Source organism: Pistacia vera, unplaced genomic scaffold (genome assembly GCF_008641045.1).
Source record: "Pistacia vera cultivar Batoury unplaced genomic scaffold, PisVer_v2 Contig267, whole genome shotgun sequence".
Classification (NCBI taxonomy): domain Eukaryota; kingdom Viridiplantae; phylum Streptophyta; class Magnoliopsida; order Sapindales; family Anacardiaceae; genus Pistacia; species Pistacia vera.
In genome coordinates, this window is record NW_022196076.1 from 4339 (window position 1) to 26159 (window position 21821).

Genomic DNA, 21821 nt, shown 5'->3' on the forward strand with positions numbered 1-21821 from the left:
TTAAAACATACTTCACAACTATATCACTACGCAAGCAACTCAAATCACCTCTTCTAATAATTTCATCAATCAACTCATCAAAACTAACATCTGTGCTCACAGCAATTGGTATAACTTCTTTGTTTTTCCCAATCCACTTCCAGCTACTTTCTTCCTCCACCCACTCACCAAAATATTCAACACCCAAAACAACTTGTCCTATGTGTAATACTAGCCAACTATATGTAATGCAAGAAAAAAAATATTCTTAAATGTTGTACTAAGGGTTCAAATATTTTAAAAAAAATCTGTACAGTCGCTTATATGGTCTGGTGTATCGCTTAAGCGATCCAGTATGAATAACCATGATTGCTTAAGCGATCTTATGCCATTTACTGATCGCTTAAGCGATCTGCTCCTATACACCAGACTTTTAGAAGATCGTTTAAGCGATCTGCTCCTATACACCAGACTTTTAGAAGATCGCTTAAGCGATCCATCATACTCAGAACACATTTTCAGTCATCTCCACCTACAATCGATCCATCATACCCCAGAACACATACCCAAAACAAATTTTTAACATATTTCACTCATTTCAACTTCCATTACATCAAACACAGCCCAACAACCTAAACAACTAAATCAAAATCATAACCCAAACCCAATCCATGCTAAATCAAAATCATAACCCAGATCTTTGTAAATCGAAATATGAAATCGAAAGAGAGATACACATACCTGGACGAAATGTCAGGAGGAGGAGGAGGAGGATCTGTGTTGGAGAAGATGTTAATGGCAGAGGAATGCGTTAACATGGCGGAAGGAAGAAGAAGAAGGTGTTTGGGTTTGTTTGCAAGAATTTTAACTCTTTGGGGATATATTATAATTTTTAAAAGATTAAATAATTATTCATTAATCCTAATTAACTCCTAATCATATTTAATTAAGCTTAATAAAAAATAAGGCTATTTAGTTAACATTTATAAACTACATAACCTTTTAATTAAATTTTAACTTCAAATGAATAAACTGCCCCTGATGTTATATTTGTCGCATTAATTAATAAACAATATTCGGAGCCACTTTCTCGCAATAACACGTGTTTAATTGCGATTGATTAAAGAAAGAATAACAAATGGATACATAAGTTGTTTTAGGTCAAAACCAACATCATCTGGGCCCAAGAAATGGGGTTGCAAGGAACAGTAACAAGTACCAGAGAACGGATACTCATGGAAATGATCAAGGAGAGTTGACTTTTATTAAGAATGGTGGCACAAACAAATATGTTATTGCCTGTGCCATCTTTGCTTCTCTCAATTCTGTGCTTCTTGGCTATGGTTAGTCTTTCTTCTCTCTATTTCAACCCAATTAATGTTTTAAAGGAAATGAAGAGTGTGGAGTGATTATGAATCATCGCACATCATCGCACTATTAAATGGTTGGAAATTCTGCTTTTTGTTTTGGTGTAATTGTACTTTATTAACCTACTTTTGTTCTAAAATTTTAGATTAATGTTTATAATGGAAAATACTGCGTTATCAAATCTTATTCAAAACCTAAAAATCAGCTTAGTCCTCATTATTTATTGACAGTTCGAAATAGCGAAGAGTATGGTAGATTATGTGTTGAACTATCAAATTTAATGTTGTTTGACCAACCGTTTACAAATGTTGCACTGCTTCTGTTTTCACTTTTGAGAAATAGTTTTAGGTGTCATCGTACGGGGAAAAACGATAGTCAATTTGTTGTTGCCATGTTGGCTGGATTGTTTGTGTGTGGTTCAAATTAATTCACAGCGTTCTAATCACTCTGCAGATGTGGGTGTAATGTCCGGAGCAATTATATTTATTAAGGAAGATCTAAAGATAAGTGAGGTGCAACAAGAAGTTCTTGTTGGAATTTTGAGCCTAATTTCACTTTTGGGTACTTTAGCTGGGGGGAAAATGATACAATATGTGAAGTGCTGGTATATAATAAGAGGCGTGGGAAGAAGCACCAGGAGATCAACCGTGATAAAGAAAGCAATTAAAGTGTGAAGAGTGTGAAGAGAAGAAAAAGGTGGAGGGACAGGTGGCGAAAGATTAGTGGTAGAGGGTTAAATTCTGTTAAGGAAGGAAATGAATAAAGGGAGCAGCAGAGGATGAAAAAGGGATCGAGAAAGAAGTTAGTAAAGGGGAGGTAGCTGGCCATCGAAGTCCAGCATATCTGTTTCCATTGTTTTGTTAATTGAATTCTTGCAGATCTGATGTTGAGATATAGTCCATAGTTGAGCGTAATTTTGAACTTCTCAATACAATATATACTCTGTGATTCTGAATGTTTACAGGATGTTTACATTGAAATGTTGAATACATCTGGTGTTAGTATTTTGTGTGTGATTGAGTAAGAAATCTGGGTAGGTTCGCAACAGAAAACATCAGATGTATTTGGTAGAAAATGGACAATAGCCCTTGTGGCCAATGTTTTTCATTCGGGTGCATAATGGCTCTTGCCCCATCTTTTACAGTATTAATGATAGGCAGGGTCTTGGCTGGTGTGGGGATTGGATTTGGGGTCATGGTCACGCCTGTGTATGTAGCTGAGATCTCAACCTCTGTTGCAAGAGGATCACTCACCTCCTTTCCTGAGATCTTTATAAATATAGGAATTCTACTCGGATATATCTCAAATTATGCTTTTTCTGGACTATGAGTACATATAAACTGGAGGGTCATGCTTGGTGTAGGGATCCTTCCATCAATCTTTATTGGATGTGCGCTGTTTGTGATCCCTGAATCCCCGAGGTGGTTGGTGATGCAGAAAAGGGTTGATGAAGCAAGATTAGTTCTTTCAAAGACAAATGAAAGTGAAAAAGAAATGGAGGAAAGATTGGCCGATATAAAACAAGCTGCTGGGATTGTCAATGCTGAGCATTATGAAGCGAAAGCTGTGTGGCGTGAATTAATAAATCCAACTCCTGCAGTTAAAAGAATATTGATTGCAGGGTGCAGAATCCAGTGCTTCCACCAGATTACAGGTATTGAAGCAACTGTGTATTACAGTCCCACCATCTTTAGAAAAGCTGGGATTGAGAGCAATTCTGAACTTCTTGCTGCAACTATTGTGGTTGGTTTTGCCAAAACTATGTTCATCATGATAGCTATAATTCTTATTGACAAAGTGGGAAGAAAACCTTTGCTTTATGTAAGCACAATTGGAACGACAATTTGCTTACTTGGCCTAAGTCTTACTCTTAACATTTATGGGGAATGGACAACTTGGGATTGGATTGGCAATCCTATCAGTTTGTGGCAATGGAGCTTTCTTCTCTGTCGGTATTGGTCCCATATGTTGGGTGTTATCATCTGAAATTTTCCCTCTAAGGCTACGAGCACAAGCTTCTGCTCTGGGGGCAGTGGGGAGTGGGGTCAGTAGTGGCTTGATTGCTATGACCTTCCTCTCTGTGTCTCATGCAATTACGGTGGGTGGAACCTTCTTTGTCTTTTCACTGATTTCAGCTCTGTCTGTTGCTTTTGTCTATAAATGTGTCCCAGAAACGAAAGGAAAATCTTTGGAGCAAATTGAAAAGCTCTTTCAGAATGAGGGAAAATGGCATGGTGTGGTGGAATTAGATGTAGAGCAACTAGTGAAGAGACAGTAGTGACTAGCGAGTGGTATTTTTGGTCACCTACACGAGAAAAAAATCTTCGATACTACATGACACAATACAACAAGCCAATGAGAAAGTCAATGTATTCTACTCTGATGTAACATCCTCCCATTTTTTGATTGTATTGCAACATGTTGTATGGAAAACTTTTTCCATGAGAAATAACTTACTATAGAAGCGCTTGTAATTCTGAAACTAAAATTAGTCATCAATGTTAGTTTTATGCATCTATTGTAAAGCCTCCAGAAATAACATTGTAAATGATTCTTCTACTAAATCATTATTCCCACTGGTATAGTCCTACAATTCCAGAACCACAAAAATAATATAGTCATCAGGAACTTCATGTTGTTCTTGTTGGAAGTGTGATTGAAATTCATTTGATCCCTTATTATGATTCTTTTACTTTTGGAGCCTGGTGGAGATTGCAATTGAGATCATGACCAAAGGTATCTGAACAATTAAGCTGTTACATATACAAAAGCTTCTTTTGATTCTAGATATATGGTTAGTTTCTAGTTCAATATAGTGTTATCTTTTTCTTGGATGAGCATTCTGGTGTGGTGGGCTTAAAGTTTTCTCAGCCTAATAGTATTAACATGAGACCCATTTCTGGGTCATTGTTATTCTTATGTAAAAGGTAAGAAACGGATACTAGTTCTTGAAAAATATTTTATTCTTCCGCTCATGTTTTTGAGAAAGAACTTGATTAACATGAATATATTTAAAGCAAAAGAGCATAAAGTCACATGGCTAGAGAATGCCATGTGTAAACATAAGGACAATCCATAAAGGTAACTTGATTGAAAATAAATGTACAGAGTTTGGACCACCAAAGCAATTAGGCAGCAATCCCTCTCTAAATTCAACCATCTTCAGATACCGCCGCTTTATTAGCCTTTTTATCCCAAAATTTTAACATTGAATATAAGACAAAATATGTAGGAGTAGGAACTTAGCCATGTGCAGCCCCCACGAAATGCTATTTCATAATAACTACTAACATGAACCATTCAAGATTATTGTAAATCCGTGAAAATATGTTCGAAGGAAAAATAAAAAATAAGAGGAAATGACTTTTTCCCATACAAGGTTTGCCCTTAATGACACTTTTTCATCCAAAAAGTTTCAAAATACTACTTTGCCACCCAAAATTAATATTTCATTACTACACAAAGCCAATTCCAACAGCGAAAATTCTCTCTGTCAGCACCATCTAGTCTCCTCTCTACAAAAACCTTTTCACTCCGATACCTTATTTATCGCTGATTGTCGACCAGTGCAAAGCTAAGGTTTTTGTTCTTAACTGATTTCTGACTGATTCCTAAAGCGAATATTCAATCAGTCACCACCATTCGATCCACCAACCTTCACTCTACAAAAATTCTTTTACCCTAGCTCCTGGCAACTTGCCGAACGCCGGCTGAAAAAGTAAATTGTATTTTGGGTATTAACAAAAGAGTAAATGACTTTTTCCCACCCAAATAATGGCTTAATGACACTTTCCCACCCACGGACTATTAAAATACCACTTTTCCATAACACCTTTTAATAACACTTTCCCACCTATCCCGCCAATAGCCGGTCGATTCTGGCATCGTTGTGACCCCACACCACCACCATCTCTTCCCTGATCATCACTCACCAAAACTCTTCAAACCTTACTCTCGCCAACCCTGCCAATCGCTAGCAATCGAGCAATTAAGGTTTTCGCAACCGCCCCTTCAAAGTAAAATTCTGACCAATCATGACCACCAAAATCCAACCTTCTACCACCAAAAAACTCATAGGCCTCCCCTCTTCAAAAACCCTAATAGCATGGACCAAGTTTGCTCTCCGTTCACAGTTAAATCGAAAAGCTTATTTTTTGGGGTAGAAAAGTGATATTTTAAAATCTATAGATGAGAAGGTGTCATTAAGCCATTATTTGAGTGGGAAAAAGTAGTTAACTCTTGACGGAATATCAACAATGGGTGAGAAAGTGGTATTTTAAAACTTTTTGGGTGGGAAAGGGTTATTAAGGCAAACCTTGGGCGGGAAAAAGTCGTTTACTCAAAAATAAAACATAAAACATGAAGATATTAATGAAAAGTTCAGGCCTTGCCGCCATAGAGCATCTTTTTCTCATTTAACTTTAATATATATTAAAGTTTAGGTAGATACTAAAAACTTGACTTTAGTTTTTTTAAAGGAAAACAAAAGAAGTCAATGACTATGATCAAGTGCATCTAACCTCTCATTAATCTTGATTTTTATTTTTATATGTATTATAATCCTAATATTCATCGTATTTATGCATTAAAATACGCCTGGACTTTGTCAACCTCTGCCATGGATGGGAAAATCATGCTTTGAAGAATCAGTAAGAAGTTTATGTTTTAACCATTCAAGAGTGATTCACTGATTTCAGCTCTGTCTGTTGCTTTTGTCTATAAATGTGTCCCAGAAACGAAAGGAAAATCTTTGGAGCAAATTGAAAAGCTCTTTCAGAATGAGGGAAAATGGCATGGTGTGGTGGAATTAGATGTAGAGCAACTAGTGAAGAGACAGTAGTGACTAGCGAGTGGTATTTTTGGTCACCTACACGAGAAAAAAAATCTTCGATACTACATGACACAATACAACAAGCCAATGAGAAAGTCAATGTATTCTACTCTGATGTGACATCCTCCCATTGTTTGATTGTATTGCAACATGTTGTTTGGAAAACTTTTTCCACGAGAAAAAACTTACTATAGAAGCGCTTGTAATTCTGAAACTAAAATTAGTCCTCAATGTTGGTTTTATGCATCTATTGTAAAGCCTCCAGAAATAACATTGTAAATGCTAAATCATTATTCCCACTGGTATAGTCCTACAATTCCAGAACCACAAAAATAAAATAGTCATCAGGAATTTCATGTTGTTCTTGTTGGAAGTGTGATTGAAATTCATTTGATCCCTTATTATGATTCTTTTACTTTTGGAGCCTGGTGGAGATTGCAATTGAGATCATGACCAAAGGTATCTGAACAATTAAGCTGTTACATATACAAAAGCTTCTTTTGATTCTAGATATATGGTTAGTTTCTAGTTCAATATAGTGTTATCTTTTTCTTGGATGAGCATTCTGGTGTGGTGGGCTTAAAGTTTTCTCAGCCTAATAGTATTAACATGAGACCCATTTCTGGGTCATTGTTATTCATATGTAAACGGTAAGAAACGGATACTAGTTCTTGAAAAATATTTTATTCTTCCGCTCATGTTTTTGAGAAAGAACTTGATTAACATGAATATATTTAAAGCAAAAGAGCATAAAGTCACATGGCTAGAGAATGCCATGTGTAAACATAAGGACAATCCATAAAGGTAACTTGATTGAAAATAAATGTACAGAGTTTGGACCACCAAAGCAATTAGGCAGCAATCCCTCTCTAAATTCAACCATCTTCAGATACCGCCGCTTTATTAGCCTTTTTATCCCAAAATTTTAACATTGAATATAAGACAAAATATGTAGGAGTAGGAACTTAGCCATGTGCAGCCCCCACGAAATGCTATTTCATAATAACTACTAACATGAACCATTCAAGATTATTGTAAATCCGTGAAAATATGTTCGAAGGAAAAATAAAAAATAAGAGGAAATGACTTTTTCCCATACAAGGTTTGCCCTTAATGACACTTTTTCATCCAAAAAGTTTCAAAATACTACTTTGCCACCCAAAATTAATATTTCATTACTACACAAAGCCAATTCCAACAGCGAAAATTCTCTCTGTCAGCACCATCTAGTCTCCTCTCTACAAAAACCTTTTCACTCCGATACCTTATTTATCGCTGATTGTCGACCAGTGCAAAGCTAAGGTTTTTGTTCTTAACTGATTTCTGACTGATTCCTAAAGCGAATATTCAATCAGTCACCACCATTCGATCCACCAACCTTCACTCTACAAAAATTCTTTTACCCTAGCTCCTGGCAACTTGCCGAACGCCGGCTGAAAAAGTAAATTGTATTTTGGGTATTAACAAAAGAGTAAATGACTTTTTCCCACCCAAATAATGGCTTAATGACACTTTCCCACCCACGGACTATTAAAATACCACTTTTCCATAACACCTTTTAATAACACTTTCCCACCTATCCCGCCAATAGCCGGTCGATTCTGGCATCGTTGTGACCCCACACCACCACCATCTCTTCCCTGATCATCACTCACCAAAACTCTTCAAACCTTACTCTCGCCAACCCTGCCAATCGCTAGCAATCGAGCAATTAAGGTTTTCGCAACCGCCCCTTCAAAGTAAAATTCTGACCAATCATGACCACCAAAATCCAACCTTCTACCACCAAAAAACTCATAGGCCTCCCCTCTTCAAAAACCCTAATAGCATGGACCAAGTTTGCTCTCCGTTCACAGTTAAATCGAAAAGCTTATTTTTTGGGGTAGAAAAGTGATATTTTAAAATCTATAGATGAGAAGGTGTCATTAAGCCATTATTTGAGTGGGAAAAAGTAGTTAACTCTTGACGGAATATCAACAATGGGTGAGAAAGTGGTATTTTAAAACTTTTTGGGTGGGAAAGGGTTATTAAGGCAAACCTTGGGCGGGAAAAAGTCGTTTACTCAAAAATAAAACATAAAACATGAAGATATTAATGAAAAGTTCAGGCTTTGCCGCCATAGAGCATCTTTTTCTCATTTAACTTTAATATATATTAAAGTTTAGGTAGATACTAAAAACTTGACTTTAGTTTTTTTAAAGGAAAACAAAAGAAGTCAATGACTATGATCAAGTGCATCTAACCTCTCATTAATCTTGATTTTTATTTTTATATGTATTATAATCCTAATATTCATCGTATTTATGCATTAAAATACGCCTGGACTTTGTCAACCTCTGCCATGGATGGGAAAATCATGCTTTGAAGAATCAGTAAGAAGTTTATGTTTTAACCATTCAAGAGTGACTGCCAGTAGTAGATAGGTCACCAAATTTGTATTTAACAAACTAAACTTCCTGAAGAACCCATCACATTTTCTGGGTAATCATCATATTCACATGTAATAACCAACGCAGATCAACGACAAATATCAAACGTTTAAACAAGTTTAGCCACACATGCTGGTAGTTCAAACACATGACACAACCAACCATATTTAATAAACTGGTAGAATTTCTCTGTCATTTGACTAATTAAACATGGATTATTCTATTATTTCCTGCTCTATAATATTGTTATCTGGATCTATCATGACAGAAAATGGCGACATGAAAATTCATTTATTTCTTATTTCTCTCTTAATGACAACAAACGTTGCCGAATCTTTTTGTTCCTTGATATCTTTCCAGAGTGTCTGTAAAAACTTCAAAAAAAGAAACCTGGAGATAGTTGCCAAGCTAAAAAGCTCCTACTGAACTTTATTATGTATGGCACATGCTGAAGGAGAAAAGTAAAAGATAAAATGCATCATAGTGATGAAGACAAGGCCATGAAGTAGGTACCAATATTGATTGGAAGCTGAAAAATCACTATCATAATTTGTTTAATGAAATCAAAATTAAATGATGGCTTCTTCCTGCAGTATTAACATTTATGGTCCCCTATAGTCAAATATAGATCAAAACCCCAATCTGTTCTAGTTCTTGCTCTTAAGATTGAACTAACTTTTTCTTCAGATTTTCATGTATTGCAAGAAAATTGAATTACAAGAAACCACCATGGTGGAATTATCTGAGTGGTCCATAACCATACACAAACAGCAGCAAAATGACATTTCTCACTGATATTTAATACGTTGTCTTATTAGTAGATTAAAAATTAAAGGATATACGGATTGACTGCTATATGGATTTACATATCAAGAATCTGAATCTGAATGAAATGATAAATGAAAAGCAAACTCTAACTAAGAGAACATTTATTTTCTGTAATCACAGTTTGTGAATATGAGACAATCAGCAAATTGCCATGCTTTATTGTGTACTTACAAACTTGAGAGCGAGGAATTGCAGTAGATACAGCAGTCCAACCTTAGATGATCAACAATACTCCTTTCTTCGATTTTAAGCTGTCTACTCTGCTTGTTCCACAGATGAACTGCAAAGCTTTGGCGGCGAATAAGGTCGAGCTTCTTATGCAACCATTTCGAATGAATCTCGTTTCGAGGTCCTCTAAAGAAACTTCGAATTCTACTCCAATCCACAGGGTAGAAAGCCGATGGCGGCATCACGGTGATGTTAAACCCAGGTCTACCATTCACCCTTGATACAACTCTTGAGACCAAGTAAGGACCATTGTGACCCCACTTGTTACCATCAAATGTGAGAGCAAATTCTTGTATGAACTTAAAAAGTAATGGATGATTCTTATCAAAAATCAACACAGCATTGTTCAATCTGGTCCAATTCTTGGTTCCAGCATTAACAGTTTGTGCTCCAATTGTATTTCTCAACTTGGAAAAACTTTTGAGTACTATAACATCCGTATCCAAGTAAATGCCACCAAATTTATACAACAAAGCAAGCCTAAGTAAGTTAGACATATTTTGACCCAAGGAAATGAATCCAGGATTCACATTCCCTTTCTTCAATTTTTTGAACCACCCTTCAGCATAAGTATTCTTGAATATATAATCAAAATCAGGCTTAACTGCAATCAATTTGAAACCTTTATCTGAAAAAGGCTGAAGAATGAGATTTCCTTTACTTGAGTCCAATGAATTTGAGACCATAACCAGACAAGCATTGGGATGGGACTTAAATAAACTCTCTAAAGCCAAAAACTCTCTATGACCGAATGACTCAACTGAGGAAATCCAAGTCATGAAAAACTTCAACTTACATGAAGAATTCTCAAAAAATTCTTTAACTTTGGCTGAAAAACGCCTAGATTTTGCTCCCAAACGAAGAATTTTGAACTTGGTTCTCCTTTTATGCTCTTTTTTTGGTCTAGAAACCAAAGAACTATCAATGGGTACCACCAAGGAAAAGTTCTGTTTATGAAAAAGAGGCAACTGAGTCTTTAAAATCACAGGTGGGTTCTCTTCTTTCACAGCATACAACACAGAAGAACTGAACTTCTGAAGCGACTCACCGGCAACTTTTTCCGGCGAGAAAATGGCGGGAACCGGAGAGATTTTGGCGGGAAAGTAAGGGAGGTGAATGCTGAAGACAGAGAAAGCATTGTAAGCCGAAAGAAGAAGAAGAAGAAGAGCAAGAAGGGAAGTGGGTAAGCAAAAGAGAAAAGAAAAAACAGATCTTTTAATGGTTTGCAAATGCAGAAGAAAATAATGAAAGTGTTGATAAAGTTTGGTAATTGGGTACATAGTTTCGATGTCTTTTTAGCTTTTGAAGAAGCTAAAAAGAAGTTGAAAGTTTGGTGGTGTTGAAAAGAAGCTAAAAAGAAATTGCAGAAAGAGTAATGAAAGAAGAGAAGATTTTAATGGCGGAGGCGGCAAATGGAAATGTGTTTTGGTTTTGGTTTTGGTTTTGGTTTTGGACATTGGGAACCAAAATGTACATGCAAGTGGGGCTCTACTTCACTTTTGTAGAGAGAGAGAAAGAGACAAACCAGTACTTAAAGCCGGCTTTGGTATCTATGAGCTACTTACATTACACCAACTTTGGCTCTTCTTCTACTCTACAATCCCATATAATTTTGTTTTATTTCTTTGAAATAAGTTAGCGTCCGGTTCGGGGTAATATAAGATTAATCTTGTAATCTTTGTTTGGTTTTTAAGATTCTTTCATTCGATTGTTAAATAATAAAAGATTATGTAATTTTTTATTGTAAGTAGTGTTTACTGTTGGTAAAAATAGGGGTAATCATATTATCTTCCTAAGGGGTGTTAATATAAGATTACTGAGGTAATCTTAATTTTGACCCTATTTTGTCCTTAATCTTTTATCATTTCAGACACATTTGCCTTCATATGTGTACCAAATAATAATTACCCAGACCCCCAATATTTGAGAATTTAGCTAAAACACCCTGCCACAAAAAAGTTTAAAAGTTAACAAAATACCCTCAACCACCCAAGACCATCGCTGGCCGCCGGCGAAAGTCGTCATATCGGCACAAGACCTACAAGATCTTGCCAGTCATGTACCGATAAGGAACGACTAGATCTAGCCGTTTCACAGCCAAAGATGTGGCCGTGAAAAGCCATAGATTTGGCTGTGAAACGTCATATATTTGGCTGTGAAACGCCATATATTTGGCTGTGAAAATGCCAGATCCTTGACCATGAAATGCCATAGATTTGGCCGTGAAAAGGCCAGATCTTTGGCCATGAAATGGTCGCCGTTTCACGACCAAAGATCTAGCATTTTCACGTCCAGATCTATGGCCATTTCACAACCATATCTTTGGCCGTGGCAGCCATATTCACGGGTAGATCTGGTCGGATTATGCCTTATCGGTGCACAACCAACCAGATCTAGCCGATCGTATGCTATTATGGCGGCTACCGACAGTGGCTTAGGGTGAGTGGGGGTGATTTTGCTATAAATTAAAGTTGTATATGATTGGGGTGTCTTAGTAAAATTTCAAATATAGGGGGTTTAAAAAAATGATTTAAAAATAATATAATAAAATAATAATAAAAATAATATTATATTATTATTTAAAAAGGAGGGCAATTTAGTAATCTACATAACATACTCACTCATTTATCCTCCCAACCAAACATATTATTATAACATATTCATCAATTTATTCCAACCGATCAAACACATTTCTCTAAAGATTCCCTAGTAATCTATCTTTCCAATAATACAGCATTCCTTAGTAATATAGCATTCCTTGAACCAAACGCACCCTAAGAGTAAACCACTTTTTCCCACCCAAGGTTTGCCTTAATGACACTTTACCATGCAAAAAATTTCAAAATACTGCTTTCCTAGCTAAAGTTTATATTCCATTACTACTCAAAATACACTTCACTTTCTTAGCCAGCGTTCGACGAGTTATCAGGAGCCACAGTAAGAGGGGTTTTGTAGAGTGGAGGCCAGTGGATCAAATGGTGGTGATTAATTAAATATTTTCCACCGGAAATCAGCTATGAACAGGAAAATCTAGCTTTGTGATGGCTGACAATCGGCAAGAAATTAAGTGTGGGAACGAAAGGTAGGGCCGACTCAAAGGGTACCTTACCTGCCTAGGGCCCCAAAAAATAGGGCCAAATTTTTTATAAATTTGTTTAAATATATTACAAAAATAAAAATAATGTATAATTTCTTATCTAAGCCAATCCAAAGGGCCCCAAAAAAAACCAAAAGGCCCAAATTTATTATAAACTTTTTACTTATATTCTCACCCAAAGTTTGACGAAATAGCACGTTTGTACCTCTAGTTTCATATATTCTAATTTACACCCCTAAATTAACATATTGAATTTCTTTTAACAATGAAAGGCTAACATGGTCATTTACATGTCTCAAATTACTCACCCTCAATTCAATCCCACAATTCGACATTCACATAAATCATCTCCACCCCTCTTCCGTCGTCGGCCGTTTGGAGCTAATTTCGGTCAATTTTCTCACCAAAATCGATCGGAACAATCACTTTATCATTTTCCAAGTGTTTTCCCAGCCTTTATAGCCCTCGATTTGGCCGATTTTGTTATGAATCTCACATCCTAGTTCCACCGTGTGCGACAACCATTTCCGACCTTTTTGGCATGTACCTAGCATCATTGGCCTTCCCCAATACCACCATCTTCCTCCCCTCAGCCTTCTCACTAAAACCCTTATTTACCTCATCCGTTTACTCCACCAATCGTCAGCCACCAATACCTTTTGGGCCGCGACTTCTCAAGTCTTTTCCTGTCAATCCTAGCATTAGAAATCACCAATTTCACCACCCATCATTTCTCCAGCATCTGCTCTCTAAAACCCCCCAAAGTAATTTTTGTCTAGGGTCACAAATGTTCTTGAGACAGTCCTGGTGAGATGAGTTTTGTAGAGATGATACCAAATGTTCAAATGGTGGTAACAGAGAGAATATTTGCTGCTAGAATCAAATAGAATCGGTTTTGAGTAGTAACGAAATATAAACTCTGAGTGGAAAAGTGGTATTTTGAAACTTTTTTAGTGGTAAAGTGTCATTAAGGTACACCCTGGGTGGGAAAAAGTCGTCTACTCTTGAAATAAAAGATATACTTTTTAGATAATTAGGTACAGGATTGAATATTTATCCGACATTGTTAAGAAAACATTTTGAAATTTGTAATGTGCAGATTAACAATGGGTGTTTGACGCTAATTAATTGTACAAATCTTCAAATCAAAAGGATGCGATTTTAGTTTGTATAATAAAATTTTTATGAATTATGATTATACAATTAATAGCAAAATACAGTATTAATAAATAAAGAGGAAGATGGGCATTGACTTTGAAATTAATTTAACGAGCAAACGGTATGTCCCCACTAAGGTTTAACAAAATCACAAGTTAATACCCTTATTTGTATTTATTTCATATTATCACCCTTAAATTAATATCATTTTTTTTTGTTTTAACATATTTTCAACTTTTTATTATAACACGACACACGTTAGCATACAAAAGTGCGCCAACGTTTTCTTTGACAAAAGACATATTAATTTTAGCAAAAAAGGGCTCACATTAGTAACATATAAGTCGACAGTTTTTGGCTTTTTTCGGTCGATTTCGAAGTTTAAAATCACTTCTGAGATCACTGTTAGACTCTTCGCAACCTCCTCTACAAAACTCATACATTCACTTGTCGATCTCACTCACCATTTTTCATTACCTCCAACAATAATTAACAGTGTTATTTTAAGTATGAGAATCTAAAATAAATACAATTAAAAGTATCAAGTTAAGATTTCGTTAAATCTCAGGTGCGAATATGTCGTTTACTCTTAATTTAACATGTGAGTTATTTTTTTATTTTTTTTTTTGTTTCATAAGAATTAGTAGTAGGTAGCTAACTTTATGGTATTGCTCTTTGATTTTCAAAACCAACGAGTCTCATATGCTTTATATAAACTTTTCTTATGATCTCAGAATAATGGCGATTAAACTGAATAGGTGATTTGGAATGATTTTGTTGCATTAAACTTTAAAGTATTAAATTTGATGCATGTAAAAAATAGGATATCTTATTGATTCAAGGAATAACATGTAACTTAGATGCAATATTTGATATATTATCTCACTCGGGTTGTTTCATGTCAATTAATATTTAATTTAATAATCCATTTTTTTTTAAGTAGATAAGATAATGCTTAAATCAACAAGTAATCTTACGTATCCACCGTCAATTAAATATAATAAAGTAATGCATTTTTTTAGAATACCAAATGAGGTTCATTGCCCAAGTTAATAATTTTAATTTATTAAAAAAAAGAAGCCTAGCCATGCATCAAAATGGAAGCCGATGAAGCCGAAATAAAAAAAAATAAAAAAACTAGTGAAAGTAATGTCCATTCTTTTTATCATGGCCGTACACGTGGAAGCAAGAGAAAAGAGTTCCACTGAATTCATTTTGTGTTGCCAACTCCGTATTAATGGTATCGGGTTCCAGTTGCGGTCCTTCAGGAAAGTTGGAGAGTATGTGGTCGCTGCTACAATTGACGTAAACATCATTGTGTCTATCCTCCAATCTTTTAAAGTCTATGTATATATTATTTGATANGATGGGCATTGACTTTGAAATTAATTTAACGAGCAAACGGTATATTCCCACTAAGGTTTAGCGAAATCACTATTTAATACCCTTATTTGTATTTATTTTATATTCTCACCCTTAAATTAATATCATTTTTTTTATTTTAACATATTTTTAACTTTTTATTATAACGCGATACACGTTAGCATACTAAAGTGCGCCAACGTTTTCTTTGGCAGAAGACATACTAATTTTAGCAAAAAGCGGTTCACATTAGTAACATCTAAGTCGACAGTTTTTGATTTTTTTGGGCCGATTTTGAAGTTTAAAATCACTTCTGAGACTACTGTTAAACTCTCCACAACCTTCTCCACAAAACTCATACCTTCACTTGTCGATCGCACTCACCAATTTTTTATTACCTCCAACAATAACTAACAGTATTATTTTAAGTATGAGAATCTAAAATAAATACAATTAAAAGTATCAAGTTAAGATTTCGTCAAACCTCATGTGCAAATATGTCGTTTACTCTTAATTTAACATGTGAGTTATTTTTTTATTTTTTTTGTTTCATAAGAATTAGTAGTAGGTAGCTAACTTTATGGTATTGCTCTTTGATTTTCAAAACCAACGAGTCTCATATGCTTTATATAAACTTTTCTTATGATCTCAGAATAATGGCGATTAAACTGAATAGGTGATTTGGAATGATTTTGTTGCATTAAAGTATTAAATTTGATGCATGTAAAAAATAGGATATCTTATTGATTCAAGGAATAATATGCAGCTTAGATGCAATATTTGATATATAATCTCACTCGGGTTGTTTCATGTCAATTAATATTTAATTTAATAATCCATTTTTTTTTAAGTAGAAAAGATAATGCTTAAATCAACAAGCAATCATACATGTCCACCGTCAATTAAATATAATAAAATAATGCATTTTTTTAGAATACCAAACGAGGTTCAGTGCCCAAGTTAATAATTTTAATTTATTAAAAAAAAGAAGCCTAGCCATGCATCAAAATGGAAGGCTTCACCGAAATAAAAAAACTAGTGAAAGTAATGTCCATTCTTTTTATCATGGCCGTACACGTGGAAGCAAGAGAAAAGAGTTCCACTGAATTCCGTATTAATGGTAGTTGCGGTCCTTCAGGAAAGTTGGAGAGTATGTGGTCAGTGCTACAATAGACGTAAACATCATTGTGTCTATCCTCCAATCTTTTAAAGTCTATGTATATATTATTTGATAAGATTATTTCGATCCACTTAACTAACTACAAATATTTTGGATACGGGTTTGCGTTCAAACAAACAATTCAGATCTCACAATGACGCAAGGTTCATATCACTGGATTTCAATCCTTTCAATTAAGTAGACGCCCTCTACTCGATGCAATAATCTCAGGAGGACATGACGTCAATATTGCTACCTTTTCACTCACCAGATGCAATTTACAACGCCTTTTGGATGACCTAAAGCCCAAAAACAAACCCATGGACCTAAATCCACTTTGGATAGTTTCTACTTAATTAGACTCAAGATTTTAACATCTATACTTTTATAAAGTTCAATTTTCTCAACAATGGTTTTAATTCAAAAAAAATTACTTTTGAAAATTATTAATTTATTCTTCCACAACTGGGGTTTGATTAATAAAAACCAGCAAATCATATCCCAACTGTATAGCTTTTGTCAAAAGGAGATTCAAAACTAGTGTGCACATTTTATACAATGAACCCAGAAGAGCTGGTTTTTTAACTTTCCTCTTTCTGCTGAAAATGAAGAGTTGAGTACATGACTTATCTCATAACACCACCATGCCCATGGGCGTCCAAAGTTACATACATTAAGAATGATACTTCAGAGAATCGAGTTTTAAGGACCCAATAGTATCTTCAGACCGAAAAAAGAACAAGACAATAAATTGAATTCAGAAATTGTGAAATCCCCCCAAATGAAAGCTTCCTTGCTACATAATCCTTCAATTACACTCACAGAATGAACCAAACAACTTTTACTTGAACCAGATACTGCTTACTGAAACATCAAATTTCAGAGAAGCCCTCTTCTTCTCTTGTAATCACTTACTGTCAAGGTCAAAGCGTGTCTCCTTCCATCATTCTCTGGCACACGACATCCAACTGTTGCTTCTATCCTTTGCTTCCTTGACATGAATCCAGCCAGAGCTCCCTGAGGCCCACCAAATTTTTTAAGCGTATTCAAAGAGATATCAAGCTCAAAATCATGCAGCACATTTGACTCCGTTCCTTGATCAACAGGAGCACTAGTATCAACCAACTTCCCCGCACCAGCTGCAGCTTCCAAGGCTGCTGCTGTAGCTGCCATGCCAGCCCCTGCCCCTTCCCCATTAATTACTGCAGCTGCTGATGGATCATTACTGTCACCATTTGTCACTGCAGCTGTGTCTCCTTCATCCGGCTTAGAAACATAGTAATTTCTTGACCTTGTCCACCTTCTTGAAAATGGATCATACCCTGCCTCTCCTGCTTTCAAACTTGTATTTAAGGGCTTCAGTCCAGATGCATTTTTGAAGTTCTCAACTCTGTTTTTCCTATTCATCTCAGCAAGCCTAATAGCTTTAGCATCTTTTACCTTTGATTCCCGCGATGCCTCCAGTTGCTGCAATCTTTTCTTGATCCTCTCCACTTCTACTTCATCATGCCTACTTTGAGCAACTTCCAACTCCCTCCTAAGTCGGTCCTTCTCAGCAGCAATGTTTAATGGCCGTGATGAGGCAGATTTTTTCTCTTGCAACATCTGCTTTACAGTGGCTGCTGAATAGACAAACGTATTAGTTTTTTGTATAGCCTCCTTTTTTTCCAACACATCCTGTTTGCTTGGCATTCGGCCACCACTTCTCTCCACCTCTCTAACCCACTGTTTAAACTCTTCCTCAAGTGGAGCAGAGTCTGAAACCATAGCCATCTGCCACCGGGCAGCAGACCTTTCATCGCCCCAGGTGACATTGAGATACTTGTATGTTGTCTTGCTCTCTAGCTTGTATAACCGGTCAGGCTCTGTAGCATCGACATTTCGGACCATGCAGAGCCTATAAATAGGCCCACTCTTAGACCTGCCAATCCCAACCCTAACAAAGCAACCCACTATCAACTCCTCGAAGAACGGTTCCATGAACCACTTTGCAAGTTTTGACCTCTTGATAGTGATTTCCTTTATGTCTTCAAAAGTTGGTCCCCCTGAACCAGTCATGCCCCTTTCGTCATCACTGTCAGCCATTCCACCATCCCCTGTAGATCCTTCATCTTCACTGTGAGACCTACTTTCACCCTCACTCTGGCTGGAGCTACTCAGACTTGCAGGAGTAAATGTTTTTCGCTTGATTGGTGATAAACCCCTGTTTCCTGAACTGCCTCGAGATGCATCCCTCAACCTCCGGTGAGCCTCTGGGTCCTGCTGCTTCAACCGTTTTGCTCTCAGCTCATTCAATGCATCATCCTTTGCAGCTGCCCGATCAGCAGATCTAGTTGAAAGGCGCACACCTCGAGATGATGGAAGGGGAGGGGTCTCTTTTCTTGATCGGGTGGACCTCTCTTCCCGCCTTGATCTAAACTTATCCCTTAAATTCTTATCAACTTTCTTATCATCTCTTTCAAATATCATCATCTCTCTTTCAAGTTCAGTCATCTGTGCATGGTTATCATCATCAGATTCATTGCTGCTGTCACCTTCACGACCTGAACCACCATCATCAAAATCGCCTTCTTCCTGGCTACCCTGATCTTCATCTCTTTCAGCAGCTTCCAGCCTCTTCTTCAAAGGAACTTGAGATCCAGAGGGCTTTCTGCTAGCATACCCACGATCATCATCTGAATCATCATCCCTAGAGTCACTTCCAGAATATGAACCCTCACGCCGCCTTCTGGAGGGAGGAGCAGAATGACGGTTCCTTCCAGAATTATTTGTTCTTCCAGCTGCCTCCAGAAGCAAGTTCTCTAAGTCTGCCATGATCCACGCGCGACCCTAAGTGCTGATCAATTGTATCCAACCCTGCATAAGAATAAGCATTAATCAACTTTTTAAACAGTTAATAGTAAAACGGAGAATATATTCATTCAATCAAAAGAACAAGCACAGAACCACACACTCATATCACCAATTCTCAGCTCAAAAACATCATAATTTCAATCAAATAACTCTAGGAGGAGGTGAATATCGGATATAAATCAAAGTGCACCATCTATTTCTCTCTTGTTCACAAATCCACAAAAATATGCATCGAACACTTAGTCTTTAACTCGTTGTTTCGAAAATACACTTCTGGGTTTCTTAACAACGAGCTAATCGTGATTAAAAACACTCGCAATCTTGATAATGAGCACACGGATAAACAAATATGTCATTAAATATCCATTGTTAAAACCCCAAATTAAAAAAAAAAAAAAAAAAATTTACAAGAAGATACCTAATTTTGGGGTTGATTTAGGTTTTAAGGAGTAAAAAAATTTCAGCGGCACAGACAGATTTTTCGATATCTGTTTCAAAGGAAGAGCTACGAGACAGAGTGAATAATCAATTATCAAACAACAAAACGACGAGTCGGATTTACGAGTGGGGACGATTGAAAAAAGTAAGAGGCACGCTAATTATGTAGATTCTGAATCTCAATCAGTACAAAATTCTTTAAATGAATTAGAAAGAAACTAAAAAGAGAAGAGTTTCGGTACCTTTGTCAGGTAGTCGGCGGCCGGAACCGCGTCGATCGTCGGGAGAGTGTCGTCGAGAATGTGGCGATACTTCTTGCAGTGATTGAAATTTTAAAACGGGAATAAGAGAAAGGTGAGCTGAACGCTAATTGAAATTTCTACTATATTGTATGAGGGTAATTTCGAGAATTTGTATTTTTAGTTGGATATTTGTTTAGAGTGATGTCAATTTCCACACCGACCCTCCGTTGTTAAAAAATTATTTGCATTACGATTTTACCCTTAAATGAAATTGCTCAAGAAGGAAAAAAAGAAAACGCTAATTCATATAGGAAATTTAACAAAAATATTACGTTTACAACTGAATCTTACAATCTTCTCTTATAATCCTAACGTGATAATAAAATTGGCACTGTCATATTAACTGACGACTTTGACTAAATACGAATTGTCGTTCCTTAGAGACGAACGATTGCTTTTTAGGAAAGAATGATTTTTCATTCATAAGAAATTATTGTTCCATTCATAAAAAATATTTGTTCATTCATAAGAAATTATTGTTCCATTCATAAGGAATAGTTTTTCATTCATAAGAAATTATTGTTCCATTCATAAGGAATAGTTTTTCATTCATAAGAAATAGTTGTTCATTCATAAGAAATGGTTGTTCTTTCATAAGGAACAATCATTCTTTATGAATGAACAACTGATTTTTCACAAGAAACAATCATTCCTTATGAAAGAACAGTCGATCGTCCCTAAGAAATGATCGTTCGTGTTTAGTTAAAGTTATTTACTATTTGGTGTCTTGGTGTTATGGGAGCTAACATAACAATTGTCAACTCTAATACAGATTATAAGAGAAGATTATGAAATTGGGCTGTTAGCGTTAGAGGTGGGCAAGGCCCAGTCCTAGTCCCAGCCAAGCCCGGGAATGGTCCCAACTTGGCTAGGACCGGTCCCAGGCCCATGAAAATTCTTAGGGCCTGGATCGAGACCAGTCCTATGGGCCTAGAAAATTACATTTTGCCCTCCTAATTTATACATATTAGGGGCTAAATCGAAAATTATGTAGGGGGTTTATGTTATTTTTTAGGGGGTGATTTGTAAATTTTTTAATTAATTAGTAAATAAATATAAATGAATGTTTAATTGGTTATAAATTTATATGGTTTTAATTTAAAGAGATAATTTAATTTTAATATAAATATAATATTCATAGTTCACAAATAAACAATTAAATAAATTTGTTTTACAATGTCAAAATTTACATTGTCCAAAGTTGTATTTTTGACGAGGTCGAGTAGTTCGGGATCTTCAAGGTGCTATTATAGTCTTCTGTCTACATGGGTCCAATCCCATAAACATGTTATGACTTCAACCATCTCATTGGTTAAAGAGCATCTTCTGTCCTCAACAATGTGACCACTAATTGAGAATGTTGACTTTGATACAATTGTCGAAATTGGCATAGACAAAATGTCGCATGCCATTTGGGTTACAATGGGGAATCGACTTGCATTTTGGTTCCATCATTGAAGTAGATCCATCTCGCGTTTCTCCTTTTTGGTCATGTAGGACATGTCCATTTGTAGGTATCGTTATAGTTCATTTGGTCAATGTCTGTATAAGCTAGAGCTGCTATTATTGGAATAGGTGCCCTAAAGCCAATCAATTATTGTAGAATTGACTCTTTGTAATAATGTTCATTAATCAATAATAAAAGGCATTTTATTATATATCGCGTAAATCATTATTATTGCAATATGTATTGATATATGTCCTTAGAATGGTAGAACCGTGACGAGGGTATCAAGTGTTGGAAAATGATAGAGTCACCGAAGGTTGCGCACCGAATCTGTGCACCGAA

At 36.0% G+C, this 21821-nt stretch overlaps 2 protein-coding genes and 1 pseudogene across 2 annotated transcripts; 1 reads left to right on the plus strand and 2 right to left on the minus strand.

The window, feature by feature from the left end:
* The first annotated feature begins 795 nt into the window (after positions 1–795).
* LOC116133218 lies at positions 796–3758 on the plus strand (annotated as a pseudogene).
* A 5735-nt stretch (positions 3759–9493) lies between these two features.
* LOC116133248 (uncharacterized protein At4g19900-like) lies at positions 9494–10943 on the minus strand. The gene has a single exon (XM_031418957.1). The coding sequence runs from the start codon at positions 10941–10943 to the stop codon at positions 9603–9605; it is 1341 nt and encodes a 446-aa protein (XP_031274817.1). The 3' UTR covers positions 9494–9602.
* Positions 10944–17065: 6122 nt separating this feature from the next.
* On the minus strand, positions 17066–20073 carry LOC116133227 (protein RTF1 homolog). The gene is made up of 2 exons (XM_031418922.1): positions 19973–20073; positions 17066–19295 (listed from the first exon to the last, which is right to left on the minus strand). Exon 2 carries the CDS (start codon positions 19251–19253, stop codon positions 17319–17321), a length of 1935 nt encoding a protein of 644 aa, XP_031274782.1. The 5' UTR covers positions 19254–19295; positions 19973–20073; the 3' UTR covers positions 17066–17318.
* Positions 20074–21821: the final 1748 nt, after the last annotated feature.